Source organism: Leptonychotes weddellii, chromosome X (genome assembly GCF_054177405.1).
Source record: "Leptonychotes weddellii isolate Sample4059 chromosome X, ASM5417740v2, whole genome shotgun sequence".
Classification (NCBI taxonomy): domain Eukaryota; kingdom Metazoa; phylum Chordata; class Mammalia; order Carnivora; family Phocidae; genus Leptonychotes; species Leptonychotes weddellii.
In genome coordinates, this window is record NC_138385.1 from 105,374,912 (window position 1) to 105,390,552 (window position 15,641).

Sequence of the window (15,641 nt, forward strand, 5' to 3'; positions counted from 1 at the left end):
ACACTGTCTTGGGTGGGTTGATTTTTTTATTTTTCCCTGGAAGAACATAGATTAAAATCCCCATGGATGGGATTGTCTTGCTCCGTTCTCCTCGTGCATCTCCTGGGTTTGGAATGATGCGTGGTATGACACAGAGTGCACATTTTTTTCAGTGGGTACATGGATATGGACACAGCCTCTCCCCTGAGTCTCAAGCAAGGACTTGGGTGCCCTTGGGTTGACATGGTGGTGGACAGAGAGGGCTAGGGCCTGCAGGATAATGGGAATCAGAGATTTGGGGAGAAAACATACTTTTAAAAATCCATTGAAAACATCACCTTGGAGGAAAATGCATCATTTGAGTGAATTGTTGGGGAAAACGTTGGAGGTTGGGAGACATGTAAGCAAAGATAGATGTCACATCATGTCCCCAGTGGGACTTCAGGACAAACTCACTCATCATTGCCATTATGGTCCTTGTGTGGAAAAGATTAAGAATCACTGGAAAATACAGGCTATTTTATGTGATGTCAAATCTTGAGTGTTTAAAACAGAATTCACCATGCCACAACTTGAGGGAAAATCTTTTAAATGAATACATGTGCAGATATATGTAATCAAATACATATGGAATGATAAAGTCTGAAATTCTACAGTACAGAGTTAAGAACCCCCTAAGTCCATCAAGATAAGGAACTCTTAAGACATAGTTCAAGAATCTTCTCTATGGCTTCAGTGCCTCTGTGTTCCAGTTTCAAACTCAATCAAGCCATGGTATGATAACTTTTTTAATGAAAATCATTGTCCTGGTGTAGGTAGGTGCGGGACAGGGGATTTCTAGGAGAGAGAAACCATTTTGTCTCATACTATAATACTGGGTACATGGCATTATGCATTTAATCAAAACCCTTAGAATGTACAACAATAAGAGTGAACCACCATAGAAACTACGGACTCTAGTTAATAATAGTTTATCAGTATTGGCTCTTTGATGTCACTATGACTCAGCTTATCTATAAAACCTAAAGCTGTTCTAAAAAAAATAATATCTATTAATTAAAGGAAGGGGATTTCATAGAACCACAAATTTTAAATCTGTGGCCAAAACAAAGCAACTGAAGACAAACAAATGGCTGAACAATGGATGGAACAAAGAAAGAAAAAATAGTGACTTGGTTAATTTTAAGCTGAGCAAATGGACAATTGTCTTAATTGTGCTCAATCAAACCAATGAAAATGCAGGGTCATCAGACCGTAGAAAAAACAAGACCCAACCCAAAGGACCTACTGTTTAAATATAAGGACACAGATAAGGTAGAAGTAAAAGCTATCCAATAACAGGATCTATTTGAGACCATAGTCAGCTTTCACAACACCGGGTCCTCATGAAAAAGTAGATTGAAAGTTTTGTCTAGGGGTGCCTGGGTGGCTCAGTCGTTGAGCGTCTGCCTTCGGCTCAGGTCATGATTCCAGGTCCTGGGATCGAGCCCCGCATCGGGCTCCCTGCTCAGCGGGGAGCCTGCTTCTCCCTCTCCCTCTGCCCCTTCTTGTGTTCCCTCTCTCGCTGTGTCTCTCTCTCTGTCAAATAAATAAATAAAATCTTTAAAAAAAAAAAAAAGAAAGTTTTGTCTACTGTTAGAAATAAAATAATATGATTCTTCCCATCCAATTAAAAAAAAAAATCTCATAGACATGGTGAATTGCATCAACCATAAGATTTCCCTTTCATGTAACTATAAGAAACTTGGAGCCACAGTGTAAACTATTCTTCATCAATGGACATACATGGTGAATGCCATTGTCAGCCTTTTTCCTAGACCCTGTTTATCTCTTTCCTTTTTTTCCCCTCTTTCCCTTTGTTTAATTGAAGTATGGTTGACTCTATAATCTTCTTTTGCCTCCTTTTTAAGTTTTTGCTGTTTTGTCCTATGTAGTCTATACCCTGTAGCTTGCCTAAAACTTTTTGGAAACAGAATAGGGCATATATGAATCTTGGGTCAGTGATACTCAGGATAGCATGATTTTACTGCTAGTTACTACCATTATATGTTAACACTAAAAGGCTCATTCTCATGGAGAGGTCCAAAACGTTGAAGCACACACTGAGTACTTTGGTTTAAGATAATTTTCCATTTTGACCAGCTCAAATACATGTATTCTTTGCAGGGCAGATCCTTGCTACTTTGGATATGGAAGGTTTGACTAACAGCACCCTTGTTTATTTTACATCGGATCATGGGGGATCTTTAGAGGCTCAACTCAGAAACAACCAGTATGGCGGCTGGAATGGAATCTACAAAGGTAGAGAGATGACCAGATTCTTGTGTATGGTCTTTACCCCACCCTCTAGTTCCCAACCCTTCCCATGGAATGGGTCCATCCACCTCAAGAGTCACCAGGGACTACTGCTTTTTATAATTTGTCATGTTCCTACTTGATTTTTTTTTCTTAGCACAATGCAGTGGTTTTTGGTATATTCACAGAATTGTGCAATCATCATCACCACTAAACTGCAGAGCATGGTCATCTCCACAAAAAGAAATTCGTACCCATTTGCAATCATTCCCTGGTTCCCCCTGTGCCCAGCCCCTGGCAACCACTGACTTATTTCAATCTGTGTATATTTCCCTATTGTAACCATTTCATGTAAATGGAATCATGCAATATGTGGTCCTAGGCCACTGGCTTGCATTCACACGATGTTTCCCAGGTTCATCCACATTGTGCCAAGTGTTAGTGCTTCATTCCTTTTCATGGCTGAATAATCTTCCATTGTATGGATGAACCACATTTTGATTATCCATTCATCAAGTGGGATGGACTCAGGAATTAGGCAATGCATCCAAGGAGAGTGGTGGCCACATCATATTCAAACTGGAATTCTATCAACTACAGACACATCATTATTGGGTGTATCCCAAAGATTATAAAGCATGCTGCCAAAAAAAACATGGCACAATCACATTCTTTTCTGTTCATGTTTACACACAGGTGGCAAAGGGATGGGGGGCTGGGAAGGCGGCATCCGTGTCCCAGGGATCTTCCGCTGGCCTGGGGTGCTGCCTGCTGGCCAAATGATCCACGAGCCCACCAGCCTGATGGATGTTTTCCCCACCGTGGTCCAGCTGGGGGGCGGTGAGGTGCCCCAGGACAGGTACAGAACAGCCCGAGGAAACCCAAGCAACTCAATTTTTCATAGAGACAAGCATATATGTGAAATGTCATTGTCACTTTTGAATTGTGTAACACATCCATGAGATTAGTCTCTGGGAAAACACTCTAGGCTCCTTGCTATTAGCTACCGGGCTCAGCTGTCTGCTTCATTTTATACATAGAATGTCCATTTTCCTTCTCCTGATTCTTAAGTGGAGCCATTTTTTTATGGTGGTCATTGAAAAAAATCTAACAATTTACCACAGGAAATTCCTTTTCATGTAGTGTGGTCGAGATTTTGCATAGATTCCAATTTCCTCTGTCTAAAAAATTATAGAAACTTTGGGGGGAAATAGAAAATAAAATTATTTCAGAATCTGATAATAAATTATGTATACAATATATAATCATAATTATTATGCAATCATATAATAATAAATGTGGGATTCTCATAAGTTACATATTGTATGATGTATATCATCTATCTAGATCTAGATCTAGATCTATCTAGATCGGTCTAGATATGTAGATTTAGATATATCATTTAGATATATTTTCCATGTTTTATATATATTTATGCAAATATATATATTTAGAAATTTTTGTGCATAGACAAAAAAATTTAATGCCTTTATGTTATTTTCTTTCAACCATCCCCTTATATGTGGACATTAGCCTTGCCTTAAAAAAAATACCTTCTTGTCATGTTATTGCCTGTCATAATTACCTCCTTAGTAAGAATCCCTTAGAGGGTGAATTCCTGAGTCAAAGAGTATGACTGTTTATAGGTAAATCTCTTGATATATTTTGTCAAATTGTTCCTTAGGAATCACTACTAGCCATATGTGAGATGTCTATTTTAAAACATAACAGAACTAAAATAAATATAAATTCTGTACATGTAATATATATATAAATTACTCATACATGTCTATACAAATATACATATATGTGTATATTATAATTTCCACTGTTTTATCCTTAGAGAGGCTGAATATTTCATACCTTAATATTCTCCTGTTTTGTCTTGCACTGAATATCATATCTCTGGTTGATTATTTTTTCCTAAGTGGGTGCTAATTTTTAAATTAATATATAACATATCTTTTGCTTTGAAGATAAAAATTTGTCGATAAATAGATTCTTTTATTTCATTTTTCGTGGTAACTGGTAACTCTAATTAAAATCTACAGGGGTTCTGAATTCTCTACCTCGATGAAGAACATTAGTCAAATTAGGAAAAAAGATCCCTTTTTTATGGCTTTTCTAAGTTCATGGCATTTGTAAAAATCTATCCTCAGTACTGAGGATTTACATTTGACACACAAGATCCTGAAAACTGACCACGTCCCTGGGACATAAAATGCTCAGGGCCATCCCCTCAAATTACAAGTGGTGGATTTAGGCTTTCTCCTAAGAAGGGCGGAGAAAATGGAAATGGAATCCCAAGAAACCTCCATCCTGAATGGAAATGGAGCTGGATCTTGGAAACTGAAGAAGACAAGGAAGGGAAGGGGGAGGAAGACAAGGCAGGCAGGGATGGAGGAGGGGTGTGGAGGCAAGGCACTCTGCAGACAAGGAAATGGTACCCAGTGTTGATGAAGAATACACCATATACTATAATGGCTTAGAGTCCAATACAGTATAAAACCAAAAACGCATTTCAGTGAATCTTCAGCTTATTCTTGCATTCCTAGTAAGGTTGGGCAGGTAATAACTTAAGCCGAGCATGCTGGATCCTTGGTGATCTTTTAGCCAAAGGTGGTGTTTGTAGATTAATAATGGAGGTGGCTGTTCCAATGCTTCCCTAATTGCTAAGGCTCGAGCATGCCTTCCATGCAGACTTCCAGCATCCCTGAGTCCCTGTGCTCCTGTCTGCAGGGTGATTGATGGCCGGGACCTGCTGCCCTTGCTGCTGGGGACAGCACAGCACTCTGACCACGAGTTCCTGCTGCATTACTGTGAGAATTTCCTGCACGCAGTCCGCTGGCTCCAACGGGACGGTGAGTACTCTGGGTGACTGAGTCACATCTTGGCTTCTGCTCTGATGGCTCTTCCTCACACTAGCCCTTTTCTCTCTTCCTTAGCAGTACCTTCCCCTGACTTCAGCAACATCATTCCTGATGCAAGCCGTCAATCACCTTATCACCACATAACCATTGCTTAGGGGATTTTCATATGGCTTTCCTGCACACAAGTGTTCCAGTCTGCCTCTCACCTTTGAAGCCTGTGCTCTTAATCTACATTGGTTTCCACCTGTCTCAACCACCTTCACTCGATGACATGATTTCATCCTTGTAATAATCATAACTTTGTGACCTCAGCAGCAAAGCCCATACTGAATAATTTTTGCATTTCAAAATTTCCTGGGTTATTTTGGCCCAACTGGCCTTTTAAAGGAACTGTAAAATCATTTGCAAGATTTTTTTTAATCCCATGGGAATCTGAATTGGCTTTGCATCCCATATGTAAATTAACTCAGGAAAAAGATTGGTTATCTTTACAGTATCAGATTTTCCCAACTGAAACATGTTATGTCCCTCCACTTATTCTTCTTATTTAAAAAGTATTCCTTTCATCAAGCATATTGTTCCTGTCCCAAGTAATTTCATTGTATTTTAATTGCCTCCATGTTTATATGAATCTATTGTCCATCTTCACCTAACTGTCATTCCCAGAGGTTTTCTGTTTTTAGGGATTATTTTTCTTTTAAAAATTCAGTTCTTGCATTTACTTAAGAACTGTTATTTTAAAATTTTATACATAGTTGATTTCTGCTGCTACCTTTATCTTCTGATAACAGAGTTTTCACCTATTCGAGTGGCTTTTCGTCATTTCCATCTCCCTATTACTCTGTCGTTTCCTGATATTTTCTCCTGTCTTTTGGATTTGCCTTACAGATTGATTAGATTTGTGACTTTGTGATTGCATAGGTTTTGTGATTCTTTTTTCCTCCAGTGTTTGGGCAGGGCTGTATTCTCCTTGTGATTTAACTCATCTTTCCATTCCTATTCTCTAGAAGTCTTTGGCCCTCTGAATCAAGAGTGAAGAAATACCTCTTGGGATCTCCCTTATTTGAGGAAGCTACCATAGACTTTGTTTTCTTTGAATGTCCCTCCCTTTACATCCATTCTTTTCAATATTATTGTAATCTGGTAAGGCTTTTATTGTTACCTTTCATTTTTTTTAAATTATGTATTACACATTTCCTTCCCTTTTGGGGGGTTTTCTAAAAACTGTCATTCCATTGTACATCTCAGTCTACATCCATGCATGCCTGGCAGCACAAATAACTGGGTCCAGTGTTCAAATCTGTTCTTGTACATTGTGGCTACCCCATTACTGACCCCTCATCTCTCAGTCATTGGGTGAATACTTCTGTATTTTTTCAAGGGGAGTAGATGGGGAGTGTATTCCCATTATCCAAGCCTCTTCAGTGGCACCCTAACTGGCCTTCACAGATCCACTGTTTATCCTACATGCATAATCCACTTAGCTCCCTTCTGAAAGCCATCCCAAGACCACCCGCAGCACACACATCGGAACAAATTCCTCCAAATTCCTCCTTGTCCTATGAGCTAGCCCCCCAAATCTTTGAGAACACTCACAGGGGGACAGGATCTCCATGGGACTGGCTCATTCCTGATATTCAAATGCAATATTACCTTCTCAGCAAGGCTTTCTTGACCCAAACAATTCCCCCATGGTGCACCCATGGCCCCCACACACTCACACCTTCACCATCGTCTTCCACACTGCACAGTTTTCTTATTTCTGTGTGTTTACCACAGTTGGGCCTGTTTCCCCTCACTAAGATTTTGTCTGTCTTCTCTGTGCTCAACACATTTGCTGAATTATGATAGCAATGAGTGACCTTTAATGAGCATGAGATGGATAGTATTCCATTTCACCCTGGAAACAATGGCAGATGAGGATGGCTATCCCCAGGTCACAGGTGAGCAAGCTGGGAGCTGCTAGGTCACCATAAGTGCTCAGAGGCAGACAGAAGCCAGAGATTTTAATCACAGGGTACACGTCTGTAAATACCAAAGCACAGTGGTGCCAACCCCAGGGAGCAGGACTCGGGCAGGGGGTAGGAAAGAAGGAGGCATGCCCTCCTTTGCACACACTTGCTAGGTGCACAGGGCTGTGCTTCCTGGCCTCCTTCTTAGATCCCAGGAGCAGCCCTGATCCTGACCCATATCTGTCCCTGCTTCCTGGTCTTTCTGCCCCTGGAGCTGCTCCTGGAGGAGGCAGGCCCACCAGAATCCTGCTCTCTACCCTCCAGTTACACACATGACTTCCCCAGACTCACTGCCCTGTGGCGGATACAAAGGATGGGCATGGAGGCCTCCCTCCCGAAGCAGCAGGAAGCCAGGGAGGCTAGGCTGTGCGGCTAGGACAACCCAACTCTGGGCAGGAGGCTGGTGCAGGGACCTCCATGGTCCCTCCTTCCATTCTTTCAAAGTCCCTTCCTGAGGCAGAGCTCGGTCTGGTGCCCTCCCAGAGGCTGGAGGTGGTTTGCTGTGACTTGCTCCACCCTTCCCCTTTCCTTTCTTCCTTCCTCCTTCCCTCCCTTCCTTTGCCTACCGATGTTTTCCTGTGGCTGCCTTCCTAGCTAGCTGCCAGGAGCCTTGGAGCAAGCTTCAGGAGAACAGCTGTTGCCATTTTAAGGCTCTGAGCATCCTGCCTGGAACTACCTAAGACCTGAGGAATTCCCTCCTTTGCAAACAGTTGTACCGAGCCGGAATTCAGTCTTAACAGACCGCCAGGGACTGGTGCCTTACAAACAACAAACTTCCTTCTCCCAGTTCTGGGGGTTGGACACCCTTAGATGGGCTCCTGCTGGGCGGTAGACTACCACCTTCTTGCTGTGTCCTCACGTGGTGGAGACACACAAGGGAAGCAAGCTCTGTTCTGACTCTCGTAACGACACTCATCCCATTTTTGAGGGCTCTGTCCTTGTGACCTGTTAATCTCCAAAGCCTCCACCTCCCAATTCCATTCTGTTGGGGGTCAGGGATGCAATATATGAATTTCGGACGGACACGATTTCAGTCCCTAACATTCACACACTGTAAAATTCACTCGTTTAAAATGTACAACTTTGGGGCATTTGGCATATTCACCATGTTGTGCAAACATCACCTGTATCTAGTACCAGAACATTCCCTTCCCCCAAAGAGATCCTGTCCTCATTAGCACTCACCCCCCATTCTCCTCCCCAGCCTCTGGCATCCACTCATCTCCTTTCTGGGTCTATGGATTTCCCTGTTGTGCACGTCTCATACAAATGGGATCCCGCACTCTGTGGCCTTGTGTGTCTGGCTTCTCTCACTGAGCATCCTGTTTTTGAGGTTTATCCACAGGTCTCAGAGCTTTATTTATTTTTATGGCTGAATCTCATCCCATGGTGTGGGTGGACCACATCTGTTCGTCCATTTATCTGGGCTTCTCTCCAGCAATGCATTCTATTTCTCCACGTCAGCCTTCTGAGATTCTTGTCCTTCCCTCAGGAGGAAGACTATGGAAAGTCCACTACACGACCCCAGTGTTCCACCCAGAGGGAGCCAGCGCCTGCTACGGGAGAGGGGTCTGCCCGTGCTCCGGGGACCAAGTGGCCCATCACAACCCACCTTTGCTCTTCGACCTGTCCAAAGACCCTTCCGAAGCCCACGCCCTCACCCCGGACACGGAGCCCTTGTTCTATCAGGTGATGGACACGGTCGCATGGGCCGTGGAGGAGCATCGCCAGACGCTCAGCCCGGTTCCTCTGCAGCTGGACACGTGGGGCAACATCTGGAGACCTTGGCTCCAGCCCTGCTGCGGCCGGTTCCCCCTCTGCTGGTGTGATTGGGAGGGAGACCCAGAATCACTGCCTGCCAGGGAGAGCTAGCTCCTTCCCTGATCCCTGCACTTCTGGTCGAAATACAACTCCCCGGTGAAGTTCAGTCGTCGTCCGTTTACGTGGGTGGAATAGTTTTGCACTTCAAAACACAAAAGGTATAAGGAAGACGCAGCGGCATGCAGTCACCCCCAAGTAAACCAAACCACCGAAGGGTTGTTCAGGCCCCCTGCCCCCCAACAACGAAGTGAGGAGTAAAGCCCCTCAGGCCATGGGGATTTCCATCACCGGACCCCAGCCCCACCTGGAGGAGGCTGCTCTGTCCCTATCCAGAGTTCACATCCCAGTGGAAGGTATTTCTGTACCAAATGGATTTGCAGACAAAGGCCAGGTGAGCACCAAGTATAAGTAGCCCTGAGAAGGTGTGACAGGGGCCAATTTAAAGAGTGTAGGTTTATTAACTCTTTTCAAGCGATTATTCTCAGTGAATGGCTGCCTTAGAAATTTAGGGAAACCCAGAATTTGGGGGCTGTGCTGGGTATTCAGTGTTCTTCCGCTCTGAATTGGGAGGTCACTGCATGAAGACCAAGCTCCCAGGTCACTGGCTTTGCACTGGACATGCCCAGGATGGGACACCGGCAGGACGGGGATTTTATTCCAGACCCCGCACCCAAGTCCCTCTCTCTGCACACACACTCCCCTGCGCCCCATCACTATCACTCTGCTGAGGCCACCAAAACAACCACCGAGGCAGTAGCCTTAACCCCGTAAATTTATCCCTTCAAAGCTCTGGATGGGCGAAGTCCGAGATCAAGGCGTGGACAGGGTGGGCTTCTGCCGAGGCCTCTCAGGAAATGTGAGCTAACTACCTCTGCCAATTCAAAGGCAAAAAGGTCTTTTCTCCAGACAGATCCTTCAGAAATGAGTTTTCAAGAAACACCCCAGGAGAGTTAAGGCAACCCACCCCAACCCCCAAGCTTTTGGCAAACCTTAATTAGCAATTACTATCTCCACAAAGTGCAGAACTGAGTTGGAAAGGGAAAAAGAGACCTCGGGGCAGCTAATGGGGTCCAGGACGTGGATATGACCACCAGGTAGACCCCCGATGTCAAGTCCCTGGGTGCGGGTCTAACTAGCCTAGGTCACATCTAACCCCTGCCCCCACCTTGGCCATAGAGAAGGGGGATGGCATCCTGGACCCTAGTGAAACAATTCGCATCCAGGCAGCCTGCTTGCACGCGGCCAATCCCCAGACCTTTCGAGAGCTTGCTGGAAAAGGGGGCTCCCTGGCCGAGGGCTGCTGGGGTTCCCCGAGCTGCTGCAGGCCCAGCCGGGATTTAGCATCCTCTCCTCCACCCCAGTCTCCCGGGAGTGCCCGCCCGGAGGCGACTGGGACTCGGAAAACCGGTTTCCAAGATCAATTCCCGGAAGGCCCGGGGCGACAGGAGATTAAACAGATTGGGGCGGGACCGGGCCCTCCCGCCCGCAGGGCTCCGCTGCGTGGGCGGGTCCCGGCACCTGGTCCTGCGCGCCCGGCCCGCGCGCGGCCATGGGACCCAGGGCTCCGAGGGGACGCAGCGCGCCAGCAGTCAGGTGCGCGGGGCCCGAGGACGCGGCCCCCACTCGGGACGGGGATGGGGGCTTGGGGAGGTGCACACTGCGCGAGAGTGGTCTCCGGGACGCGCGGGCGGTGTGCGCGCCTTGGAGTCACCAGAACGCAGCTAGACGTCCGTCTCGCAGTCGGAGGGGCGCGGGACCAGAGAGCTGGTTGGAGGGGAGGGCAGACGAGGCCAGACGGAGGGAAGTGGGGGGCGGCCAGCGGAAGGGGAACCGCCGGGCTGGTGCTTGGAGGCCACGCCCCGGCAGAGAGAGGCCTGGTTCCCATCCCCCACTGCGTAGGACGCGCTCCCTCGTCCCGAGTACCCCCCACGAGCAAGCCATGCCCCCCAAACACTCTCCCCCTCAGAGCGCTGCGGCGTGCCCCCTGGGTCTAGCACGTGCTCCCAGCCACCTACCCCCGGAGTGCGGCCGTGTCCACAAACCCCACTCTCTACGACACGCCCGGCCCCCGCCTTGATTCCGTACCCCCCAACAGCACGGCGGCGTCTCCCTCTCTAGCACACGTTCCCCCCCACGCCCCACTCCTTTCCTTCCCCCAGCCCCGCTTCGTTCCGTCCCCCACCCCATCCCAGCACGGCCGCACCCTCCCCCACTCTGAGACACTTCCGGTCCAGCCCCTGGGTCCCCGCCTCCCGGAGCGCGCCTCTTCCTCCTTGCACGGCCCCGCCCCTGCCCGGCCCGGTCCCCCAGCCCGAGCCCCAACCCTAAAAACATGCGCAGTCCCCCAGGACTCCTTCGCCGGAGCGCGGCCGTGCCCCCTCCTACTCCTCCCCACCGCCCTCTAAGACGCGCCAGGCCAGCTCCCCGCCCGGAATGCGGCCGCCCCCTCAACCCTGCGCCAGGCCCTGTCCCGCCGGGCCTTCCAAGTCCCTGTCCCCGTGCTGCGGACTGCTGGCGCACCAGGGCGCAATCAGGGGACCGGACAGCACTGGGGGCCCTGCCGGGGGACTCCGGGGCACGCTCGAGCTGCCAGCCAGGAGCCAGGAATAAGGATCAGGGCGCTCCAGGCCCCGCGTCCCTCCCGGTTTATGGGGGGGGCAGGGCCGGGGATCCGCGTCCGGGACGCCCCCAGATCCCTTGTCCCGCGCGGTCGCGGGTGCGCCCCGGCCTCGCTGGCAACGCGCGCTCCAGGCCCGTGTTGTGTCTCCCTGTCGTGGCTGGGGTGCTTTGAATCCCACATTCTTCCTTTTAAAATGCATGTCTCCCGCTGCTCCAGCCCTCTGGGTCCGCCTCCCTCCTGTGCGGTCGCTCCGGGGTCGGAAGGCGCGCTCTGGCCTCCTGTGCGCCGGGAAAGGGAGGAAGGCGCGGCCCGGAAGGCAAGCGCTCAGCCCTCTGATCCTGCCCTTTAGGGAGCGCCCCACACAAGTAGCAGGATTAACGACCAAGGGGAGGGGAGGAGGTACCTGGACAAAACCCTCGCGCGTTCCCGTTTTCTGCTCCGCGTGTTAATGTGCGAGCAGTCAGAACAAAAGGAACCAGCACCTAGATGGGATCCCTTGGTAAATCCTAATTTAGGGCAAATGCATGTGCCTTCCCAGCAAGCCGCTTTGAAATACCGACTGAGCATTCCAGATCTTCGACGTGAATTTTGGCCTTTTTTTTGTCTCTCCAGGGACTCTCTGTCGGTTCTACTCCTTCTATGTTTGCTCTCGAGGACTTCCGAGTTAAATGTTGCAAATGCCTTTAAACCCAATATTCTACTGATAATGGCAGACGATCTTGGCATTGGGGATCTTGGTTGCTATGGGAACGATACGCTCAGGTATAATGTCCTGGTGATGCTGGGGGTCCTGGTGCTGTGTGTGTGTGTATGTGTGTGTGAGGGGCTGCATCTGGCTGAATGATGGCATTTAAAACGTGCCTGTAGTGGGAAATTCCTTAGCGCATCAGATCTGAACACCCAAGAAATTATTTTTTGATCGGGAAGCGGGGTCCTAAACTGAAATGTTCAAACAACGTGGCACCCTGGTGGGTGGGTGTATTCCTTTCTTATGGCTGCCTGAACAAAGGACCTCCAATGGAGTAATTTTAGACAACAGGAATTTCTTCTGTTTCAGTCCTGGAGACCAGAAGTCTGAGATCCAGGCGGGACAGGGGTGCTGAGATCCAGGTGGGGAAGGGCGGCTGAGATCCAGGTGGGGCAGGACCATGCTCCCTCCCAAGGCTCCAGGGGAGGGTCCTTCCTGCCTCTTCCAGCTTCTGGGGCTCCAGGCATCCCTGGGCTCATGGCCGTGTTCCTCCAAACTCTGCCTCCGTCCTCATGTGGCTTCTCCTCTGTGTCCGTGTCTCTTCTGTCTCTTACAAGGACACCTGTCATTGGATTTAGGGCCACCCTGATCCAGGATGAGCTCATCTCAGATCCTTAACTAATTACACCTGTAAAGACCCCGTTTCCAAGTCACAGGTCCTATTCACAAATACTGGGGATTAGGATGTAGCAGCTCTGCCCCTGGGGCTGCTATTCACCCATGGGGGGAGCTTAGTGCACATTCACAGTATGCAAGCTTCTACACCATCCCTGCTGGCAAACATGTGGACGATGATGTTTGCGTGGTCTATGCAACAGGAGGAGAAAAGGAAGAAAAGCACCTCATTCCCTTTCTTTTAGGAAGCCCACCACCCCAGTATCACACAATCTGCCTTGCAGTAGCTGCCCACCTTGGGACTGGCCTACAGAGACCCGGGCCTACCCCCTTTGGTTGCAGTCTTCCCGACTGCAGCAGAACTCTGCCCTGTGTATGCAGGGATCTTCCTTCCCCGTGCTGAGCCTGCCCAGTTGTACTTGCCAGACAGGCCATTCACCCAGTGAAACTGGACAATTCATTGGCTTCTGGTATCTTCAGAGAAGTGCATCCATCAGCATGGTGCATTTTAGAATATTTTCACACCCCAAGAGAACGCCTTGCCCTCTCCGAGCCATCTCTCCCTGTAATGGACTGAATCGTGTCCCCCGGGATTCGGATCATGAATTCCTAACCCCTCAGGACCGTTTGCGGCCTGCCGCTTTGGGTTAAGGAAATGTAAGCCATTAAGAAATTAAGAAACTGGGAGGGAGTGCATGCCCAATACCACCACTAGGGGGCAGCACCCATGATGATGATTATTATTTTTTTTATGTCCAGTGTTTCGCCTTCCAACTAAAATATAGGCCGAGTGGAAGGAGGGTCTTTGGGGGCATCCTAAAGCTGGCAGGGATATTCTCTTAATTTAATGCATTGACTCATTGATGAAGACATTGAGCCAACAGACCACATGGGTTGCAGGGCGCCCCTTACCGATGTGGGGGCCATGCCTTTCGCGATCCGCCTATAAGGAATGTGGGCATTCTGCACAAACCTGCCACACTTCCCTGGTGTTCAAAATGTTGTCTCCACCGCATGTCCACCCACCCCAACACGAGCACGGCACACCCCGTTTAACAATTCTGCCCAAGTAAGCTATCAAGGCTGACAGGTAGAAGACTTAACTTGGGTTTAAGAACCACCCGGTTTAGAGAAGCTGTCTTTGCTTTCTAGCACATGCTGTAAGGCCTCCTTCCCTTCATCCTTAGGAGATTTGCTATGACATTGTTCCAACTCCTTTAGCACATAGTAAGTGAAGCTTCACTGGTAAGCCGTCCCGTAGAATTCTCTCCAGCAACCACGGTATTCACTGTGCATGCCTAAATACGCTGGAAGGCGCTTGTGTTCGAAATCAGGTGAGACACCCTTGTTTGCCAATCACTCTGGTCGCGCATGTGGGCCACACCAGGTCTGTCTTTCATATCTGGCCTCGTAAGAAATGGAAGTTGAGAACCCATGAGCTGTGTGATGAATGTGTAGTTACCAAGGGTCAGCGGAACAGGAAGTCAGGACAGAAGAGGGGGCCCCGGGACTGGCTCTGTAGCCCCAATCCTGCTTCTGAATAGCTGTGCCATCAGTCACACGTCCAGCCTCGGTTTCCCCACTTGATATAAGGCCATTGGATGATCTCCATGTTTCCTTCTGGGTCCATGATGCAAAACATGGAAGGGACCCCCTGATGCTCGAACAGCAAAGCCACACCAGACATGTGTGAATAACGGAGACAAGTCTGTAAGTACATGTGAAACCTGCTCGTTTTATTAGCATAATAGGAAGAAAAGATCTCTCTTCTTTCAGGAAAATCTCATACATGCCCTGCCCCTCTGTTCCTTTCATGAGAGTCACTGGGCTGTTTCTCAGCATATTTATATCATTCTCAGACACTCTCATACTTTCTCTCTGTTTTTAAAATGAAAATATCCCACAGGCCAGAGGGTTATTTAAAAGGAAAAGAATGCATAAAAAATGAAAGGCACTTGAGAGTAATATTTTAAGATTATATTTGCCAATCAACTTGGTTAGGGAAAGAAGGAAATCACATAAATTGATTGAGAAGCACAGAATTTAAAATCAGTAGCATTTTTCCTGTTTGAAGGTATCTTTTAACAAGTAGAGGGATGAGATTCTGCAGAAGATTTCGATGCTGAGGTTGAAACCTGTGCTGTTTTTCATTCTGTTCCACAATGTAGATAATCATGAAGATATCTGTAAGAGATAAATACTTGAAAGAAGAGAGAGAGATAGCTAGACAGACAAATGGATGTATGGATGGATGGATGGATGGAAAGATGGGAGGAAGGAAGGCAGGCAGGAAGGGTAGAAAGATGGATGGAGGGATGGATGGATGGATGAATGGATGGATGGAAGGAAGCATGAAAAGAGGAGTGAATAGATAAGTGAATGAATGGATGGATGGAAAGATGGATGGAAGGATGGGTAGATAGATGAGAGATAGATTGGTAAATAAAAGATGGACTATTGGATATCAAACTAGAGATGAGTGAATGGATGGATGGAAAGATGGATGGAAGGATGGGTAGATAGATGATAGATAGATTGGTAAATAATAGATGGACTATTGGATATCAAACTAGAGATGAGTGAATGAATGGATGGATGGAAAGATGGACAGAAGGATGGGTAGATAGATGATAGATAGATTGGTAAATAATAGATGGACTATTGGATATCAAACTAGAGAT

The 15,641-nt window shown here is 47.8% G+C and overlaps 2 protein-coding genes across 5 annotated transcripts in view; both read left to right on the plus strand.

Moving 5' to 3' along the window:
* ARSL (arylsulfatase L) overlaps nt 1-9,083 on the plus strand; it is a 19,414-nt gene extending 10,331 nt beyond the window's left edge. The window contains exons 8-11 of the mRNA XM_081807982.1: nt 2,146-2,280; nt 2,971-3,133; nt 5,014-5,135; nt 8,649-9,083. Of these exons, the coding sequence (XP_081664108.1) occupies nt 2,146-2,280; nt 2,971-3,133; nt 5,014-5,135; nt 8,649-9,028 (800 nt within the window). The 3' untranslated portion in view covers nt 9,029-9,083. The remainder of the gene's footprint in view (nt 1-2,145; nt 2,281-2,970; nt 3,134-5,013; nt 5,136-8,648) is intronic.
* A 1,388-nt stretch (nt 9,084-10,471) lies between these two features.
* Nucleotides 10,472-15,641, plus strand: part of ARSD (arylsulfatase D) — a 20,433-nt gene continuing 15,263 nt past the window's right edge. For 2 of the 4 annotated variants that reach the window (XM_081809245.1, XM_081809246.1), the window contains exons 1-2: nt 10,472-10,570; nt 12,210-12,359. In XM_081809245.1, coding sequence (XP_081665371.1) covers nt 10,527-10,570; nt 12,210-12,359 — 194 coding nt within the window. In that variant the 5' untranslated portion in view covers nt 10,472-10,526. The other 2 variants (XM_081809247.1, XM_081809248.1) reach the window with 2 other exon arrangements.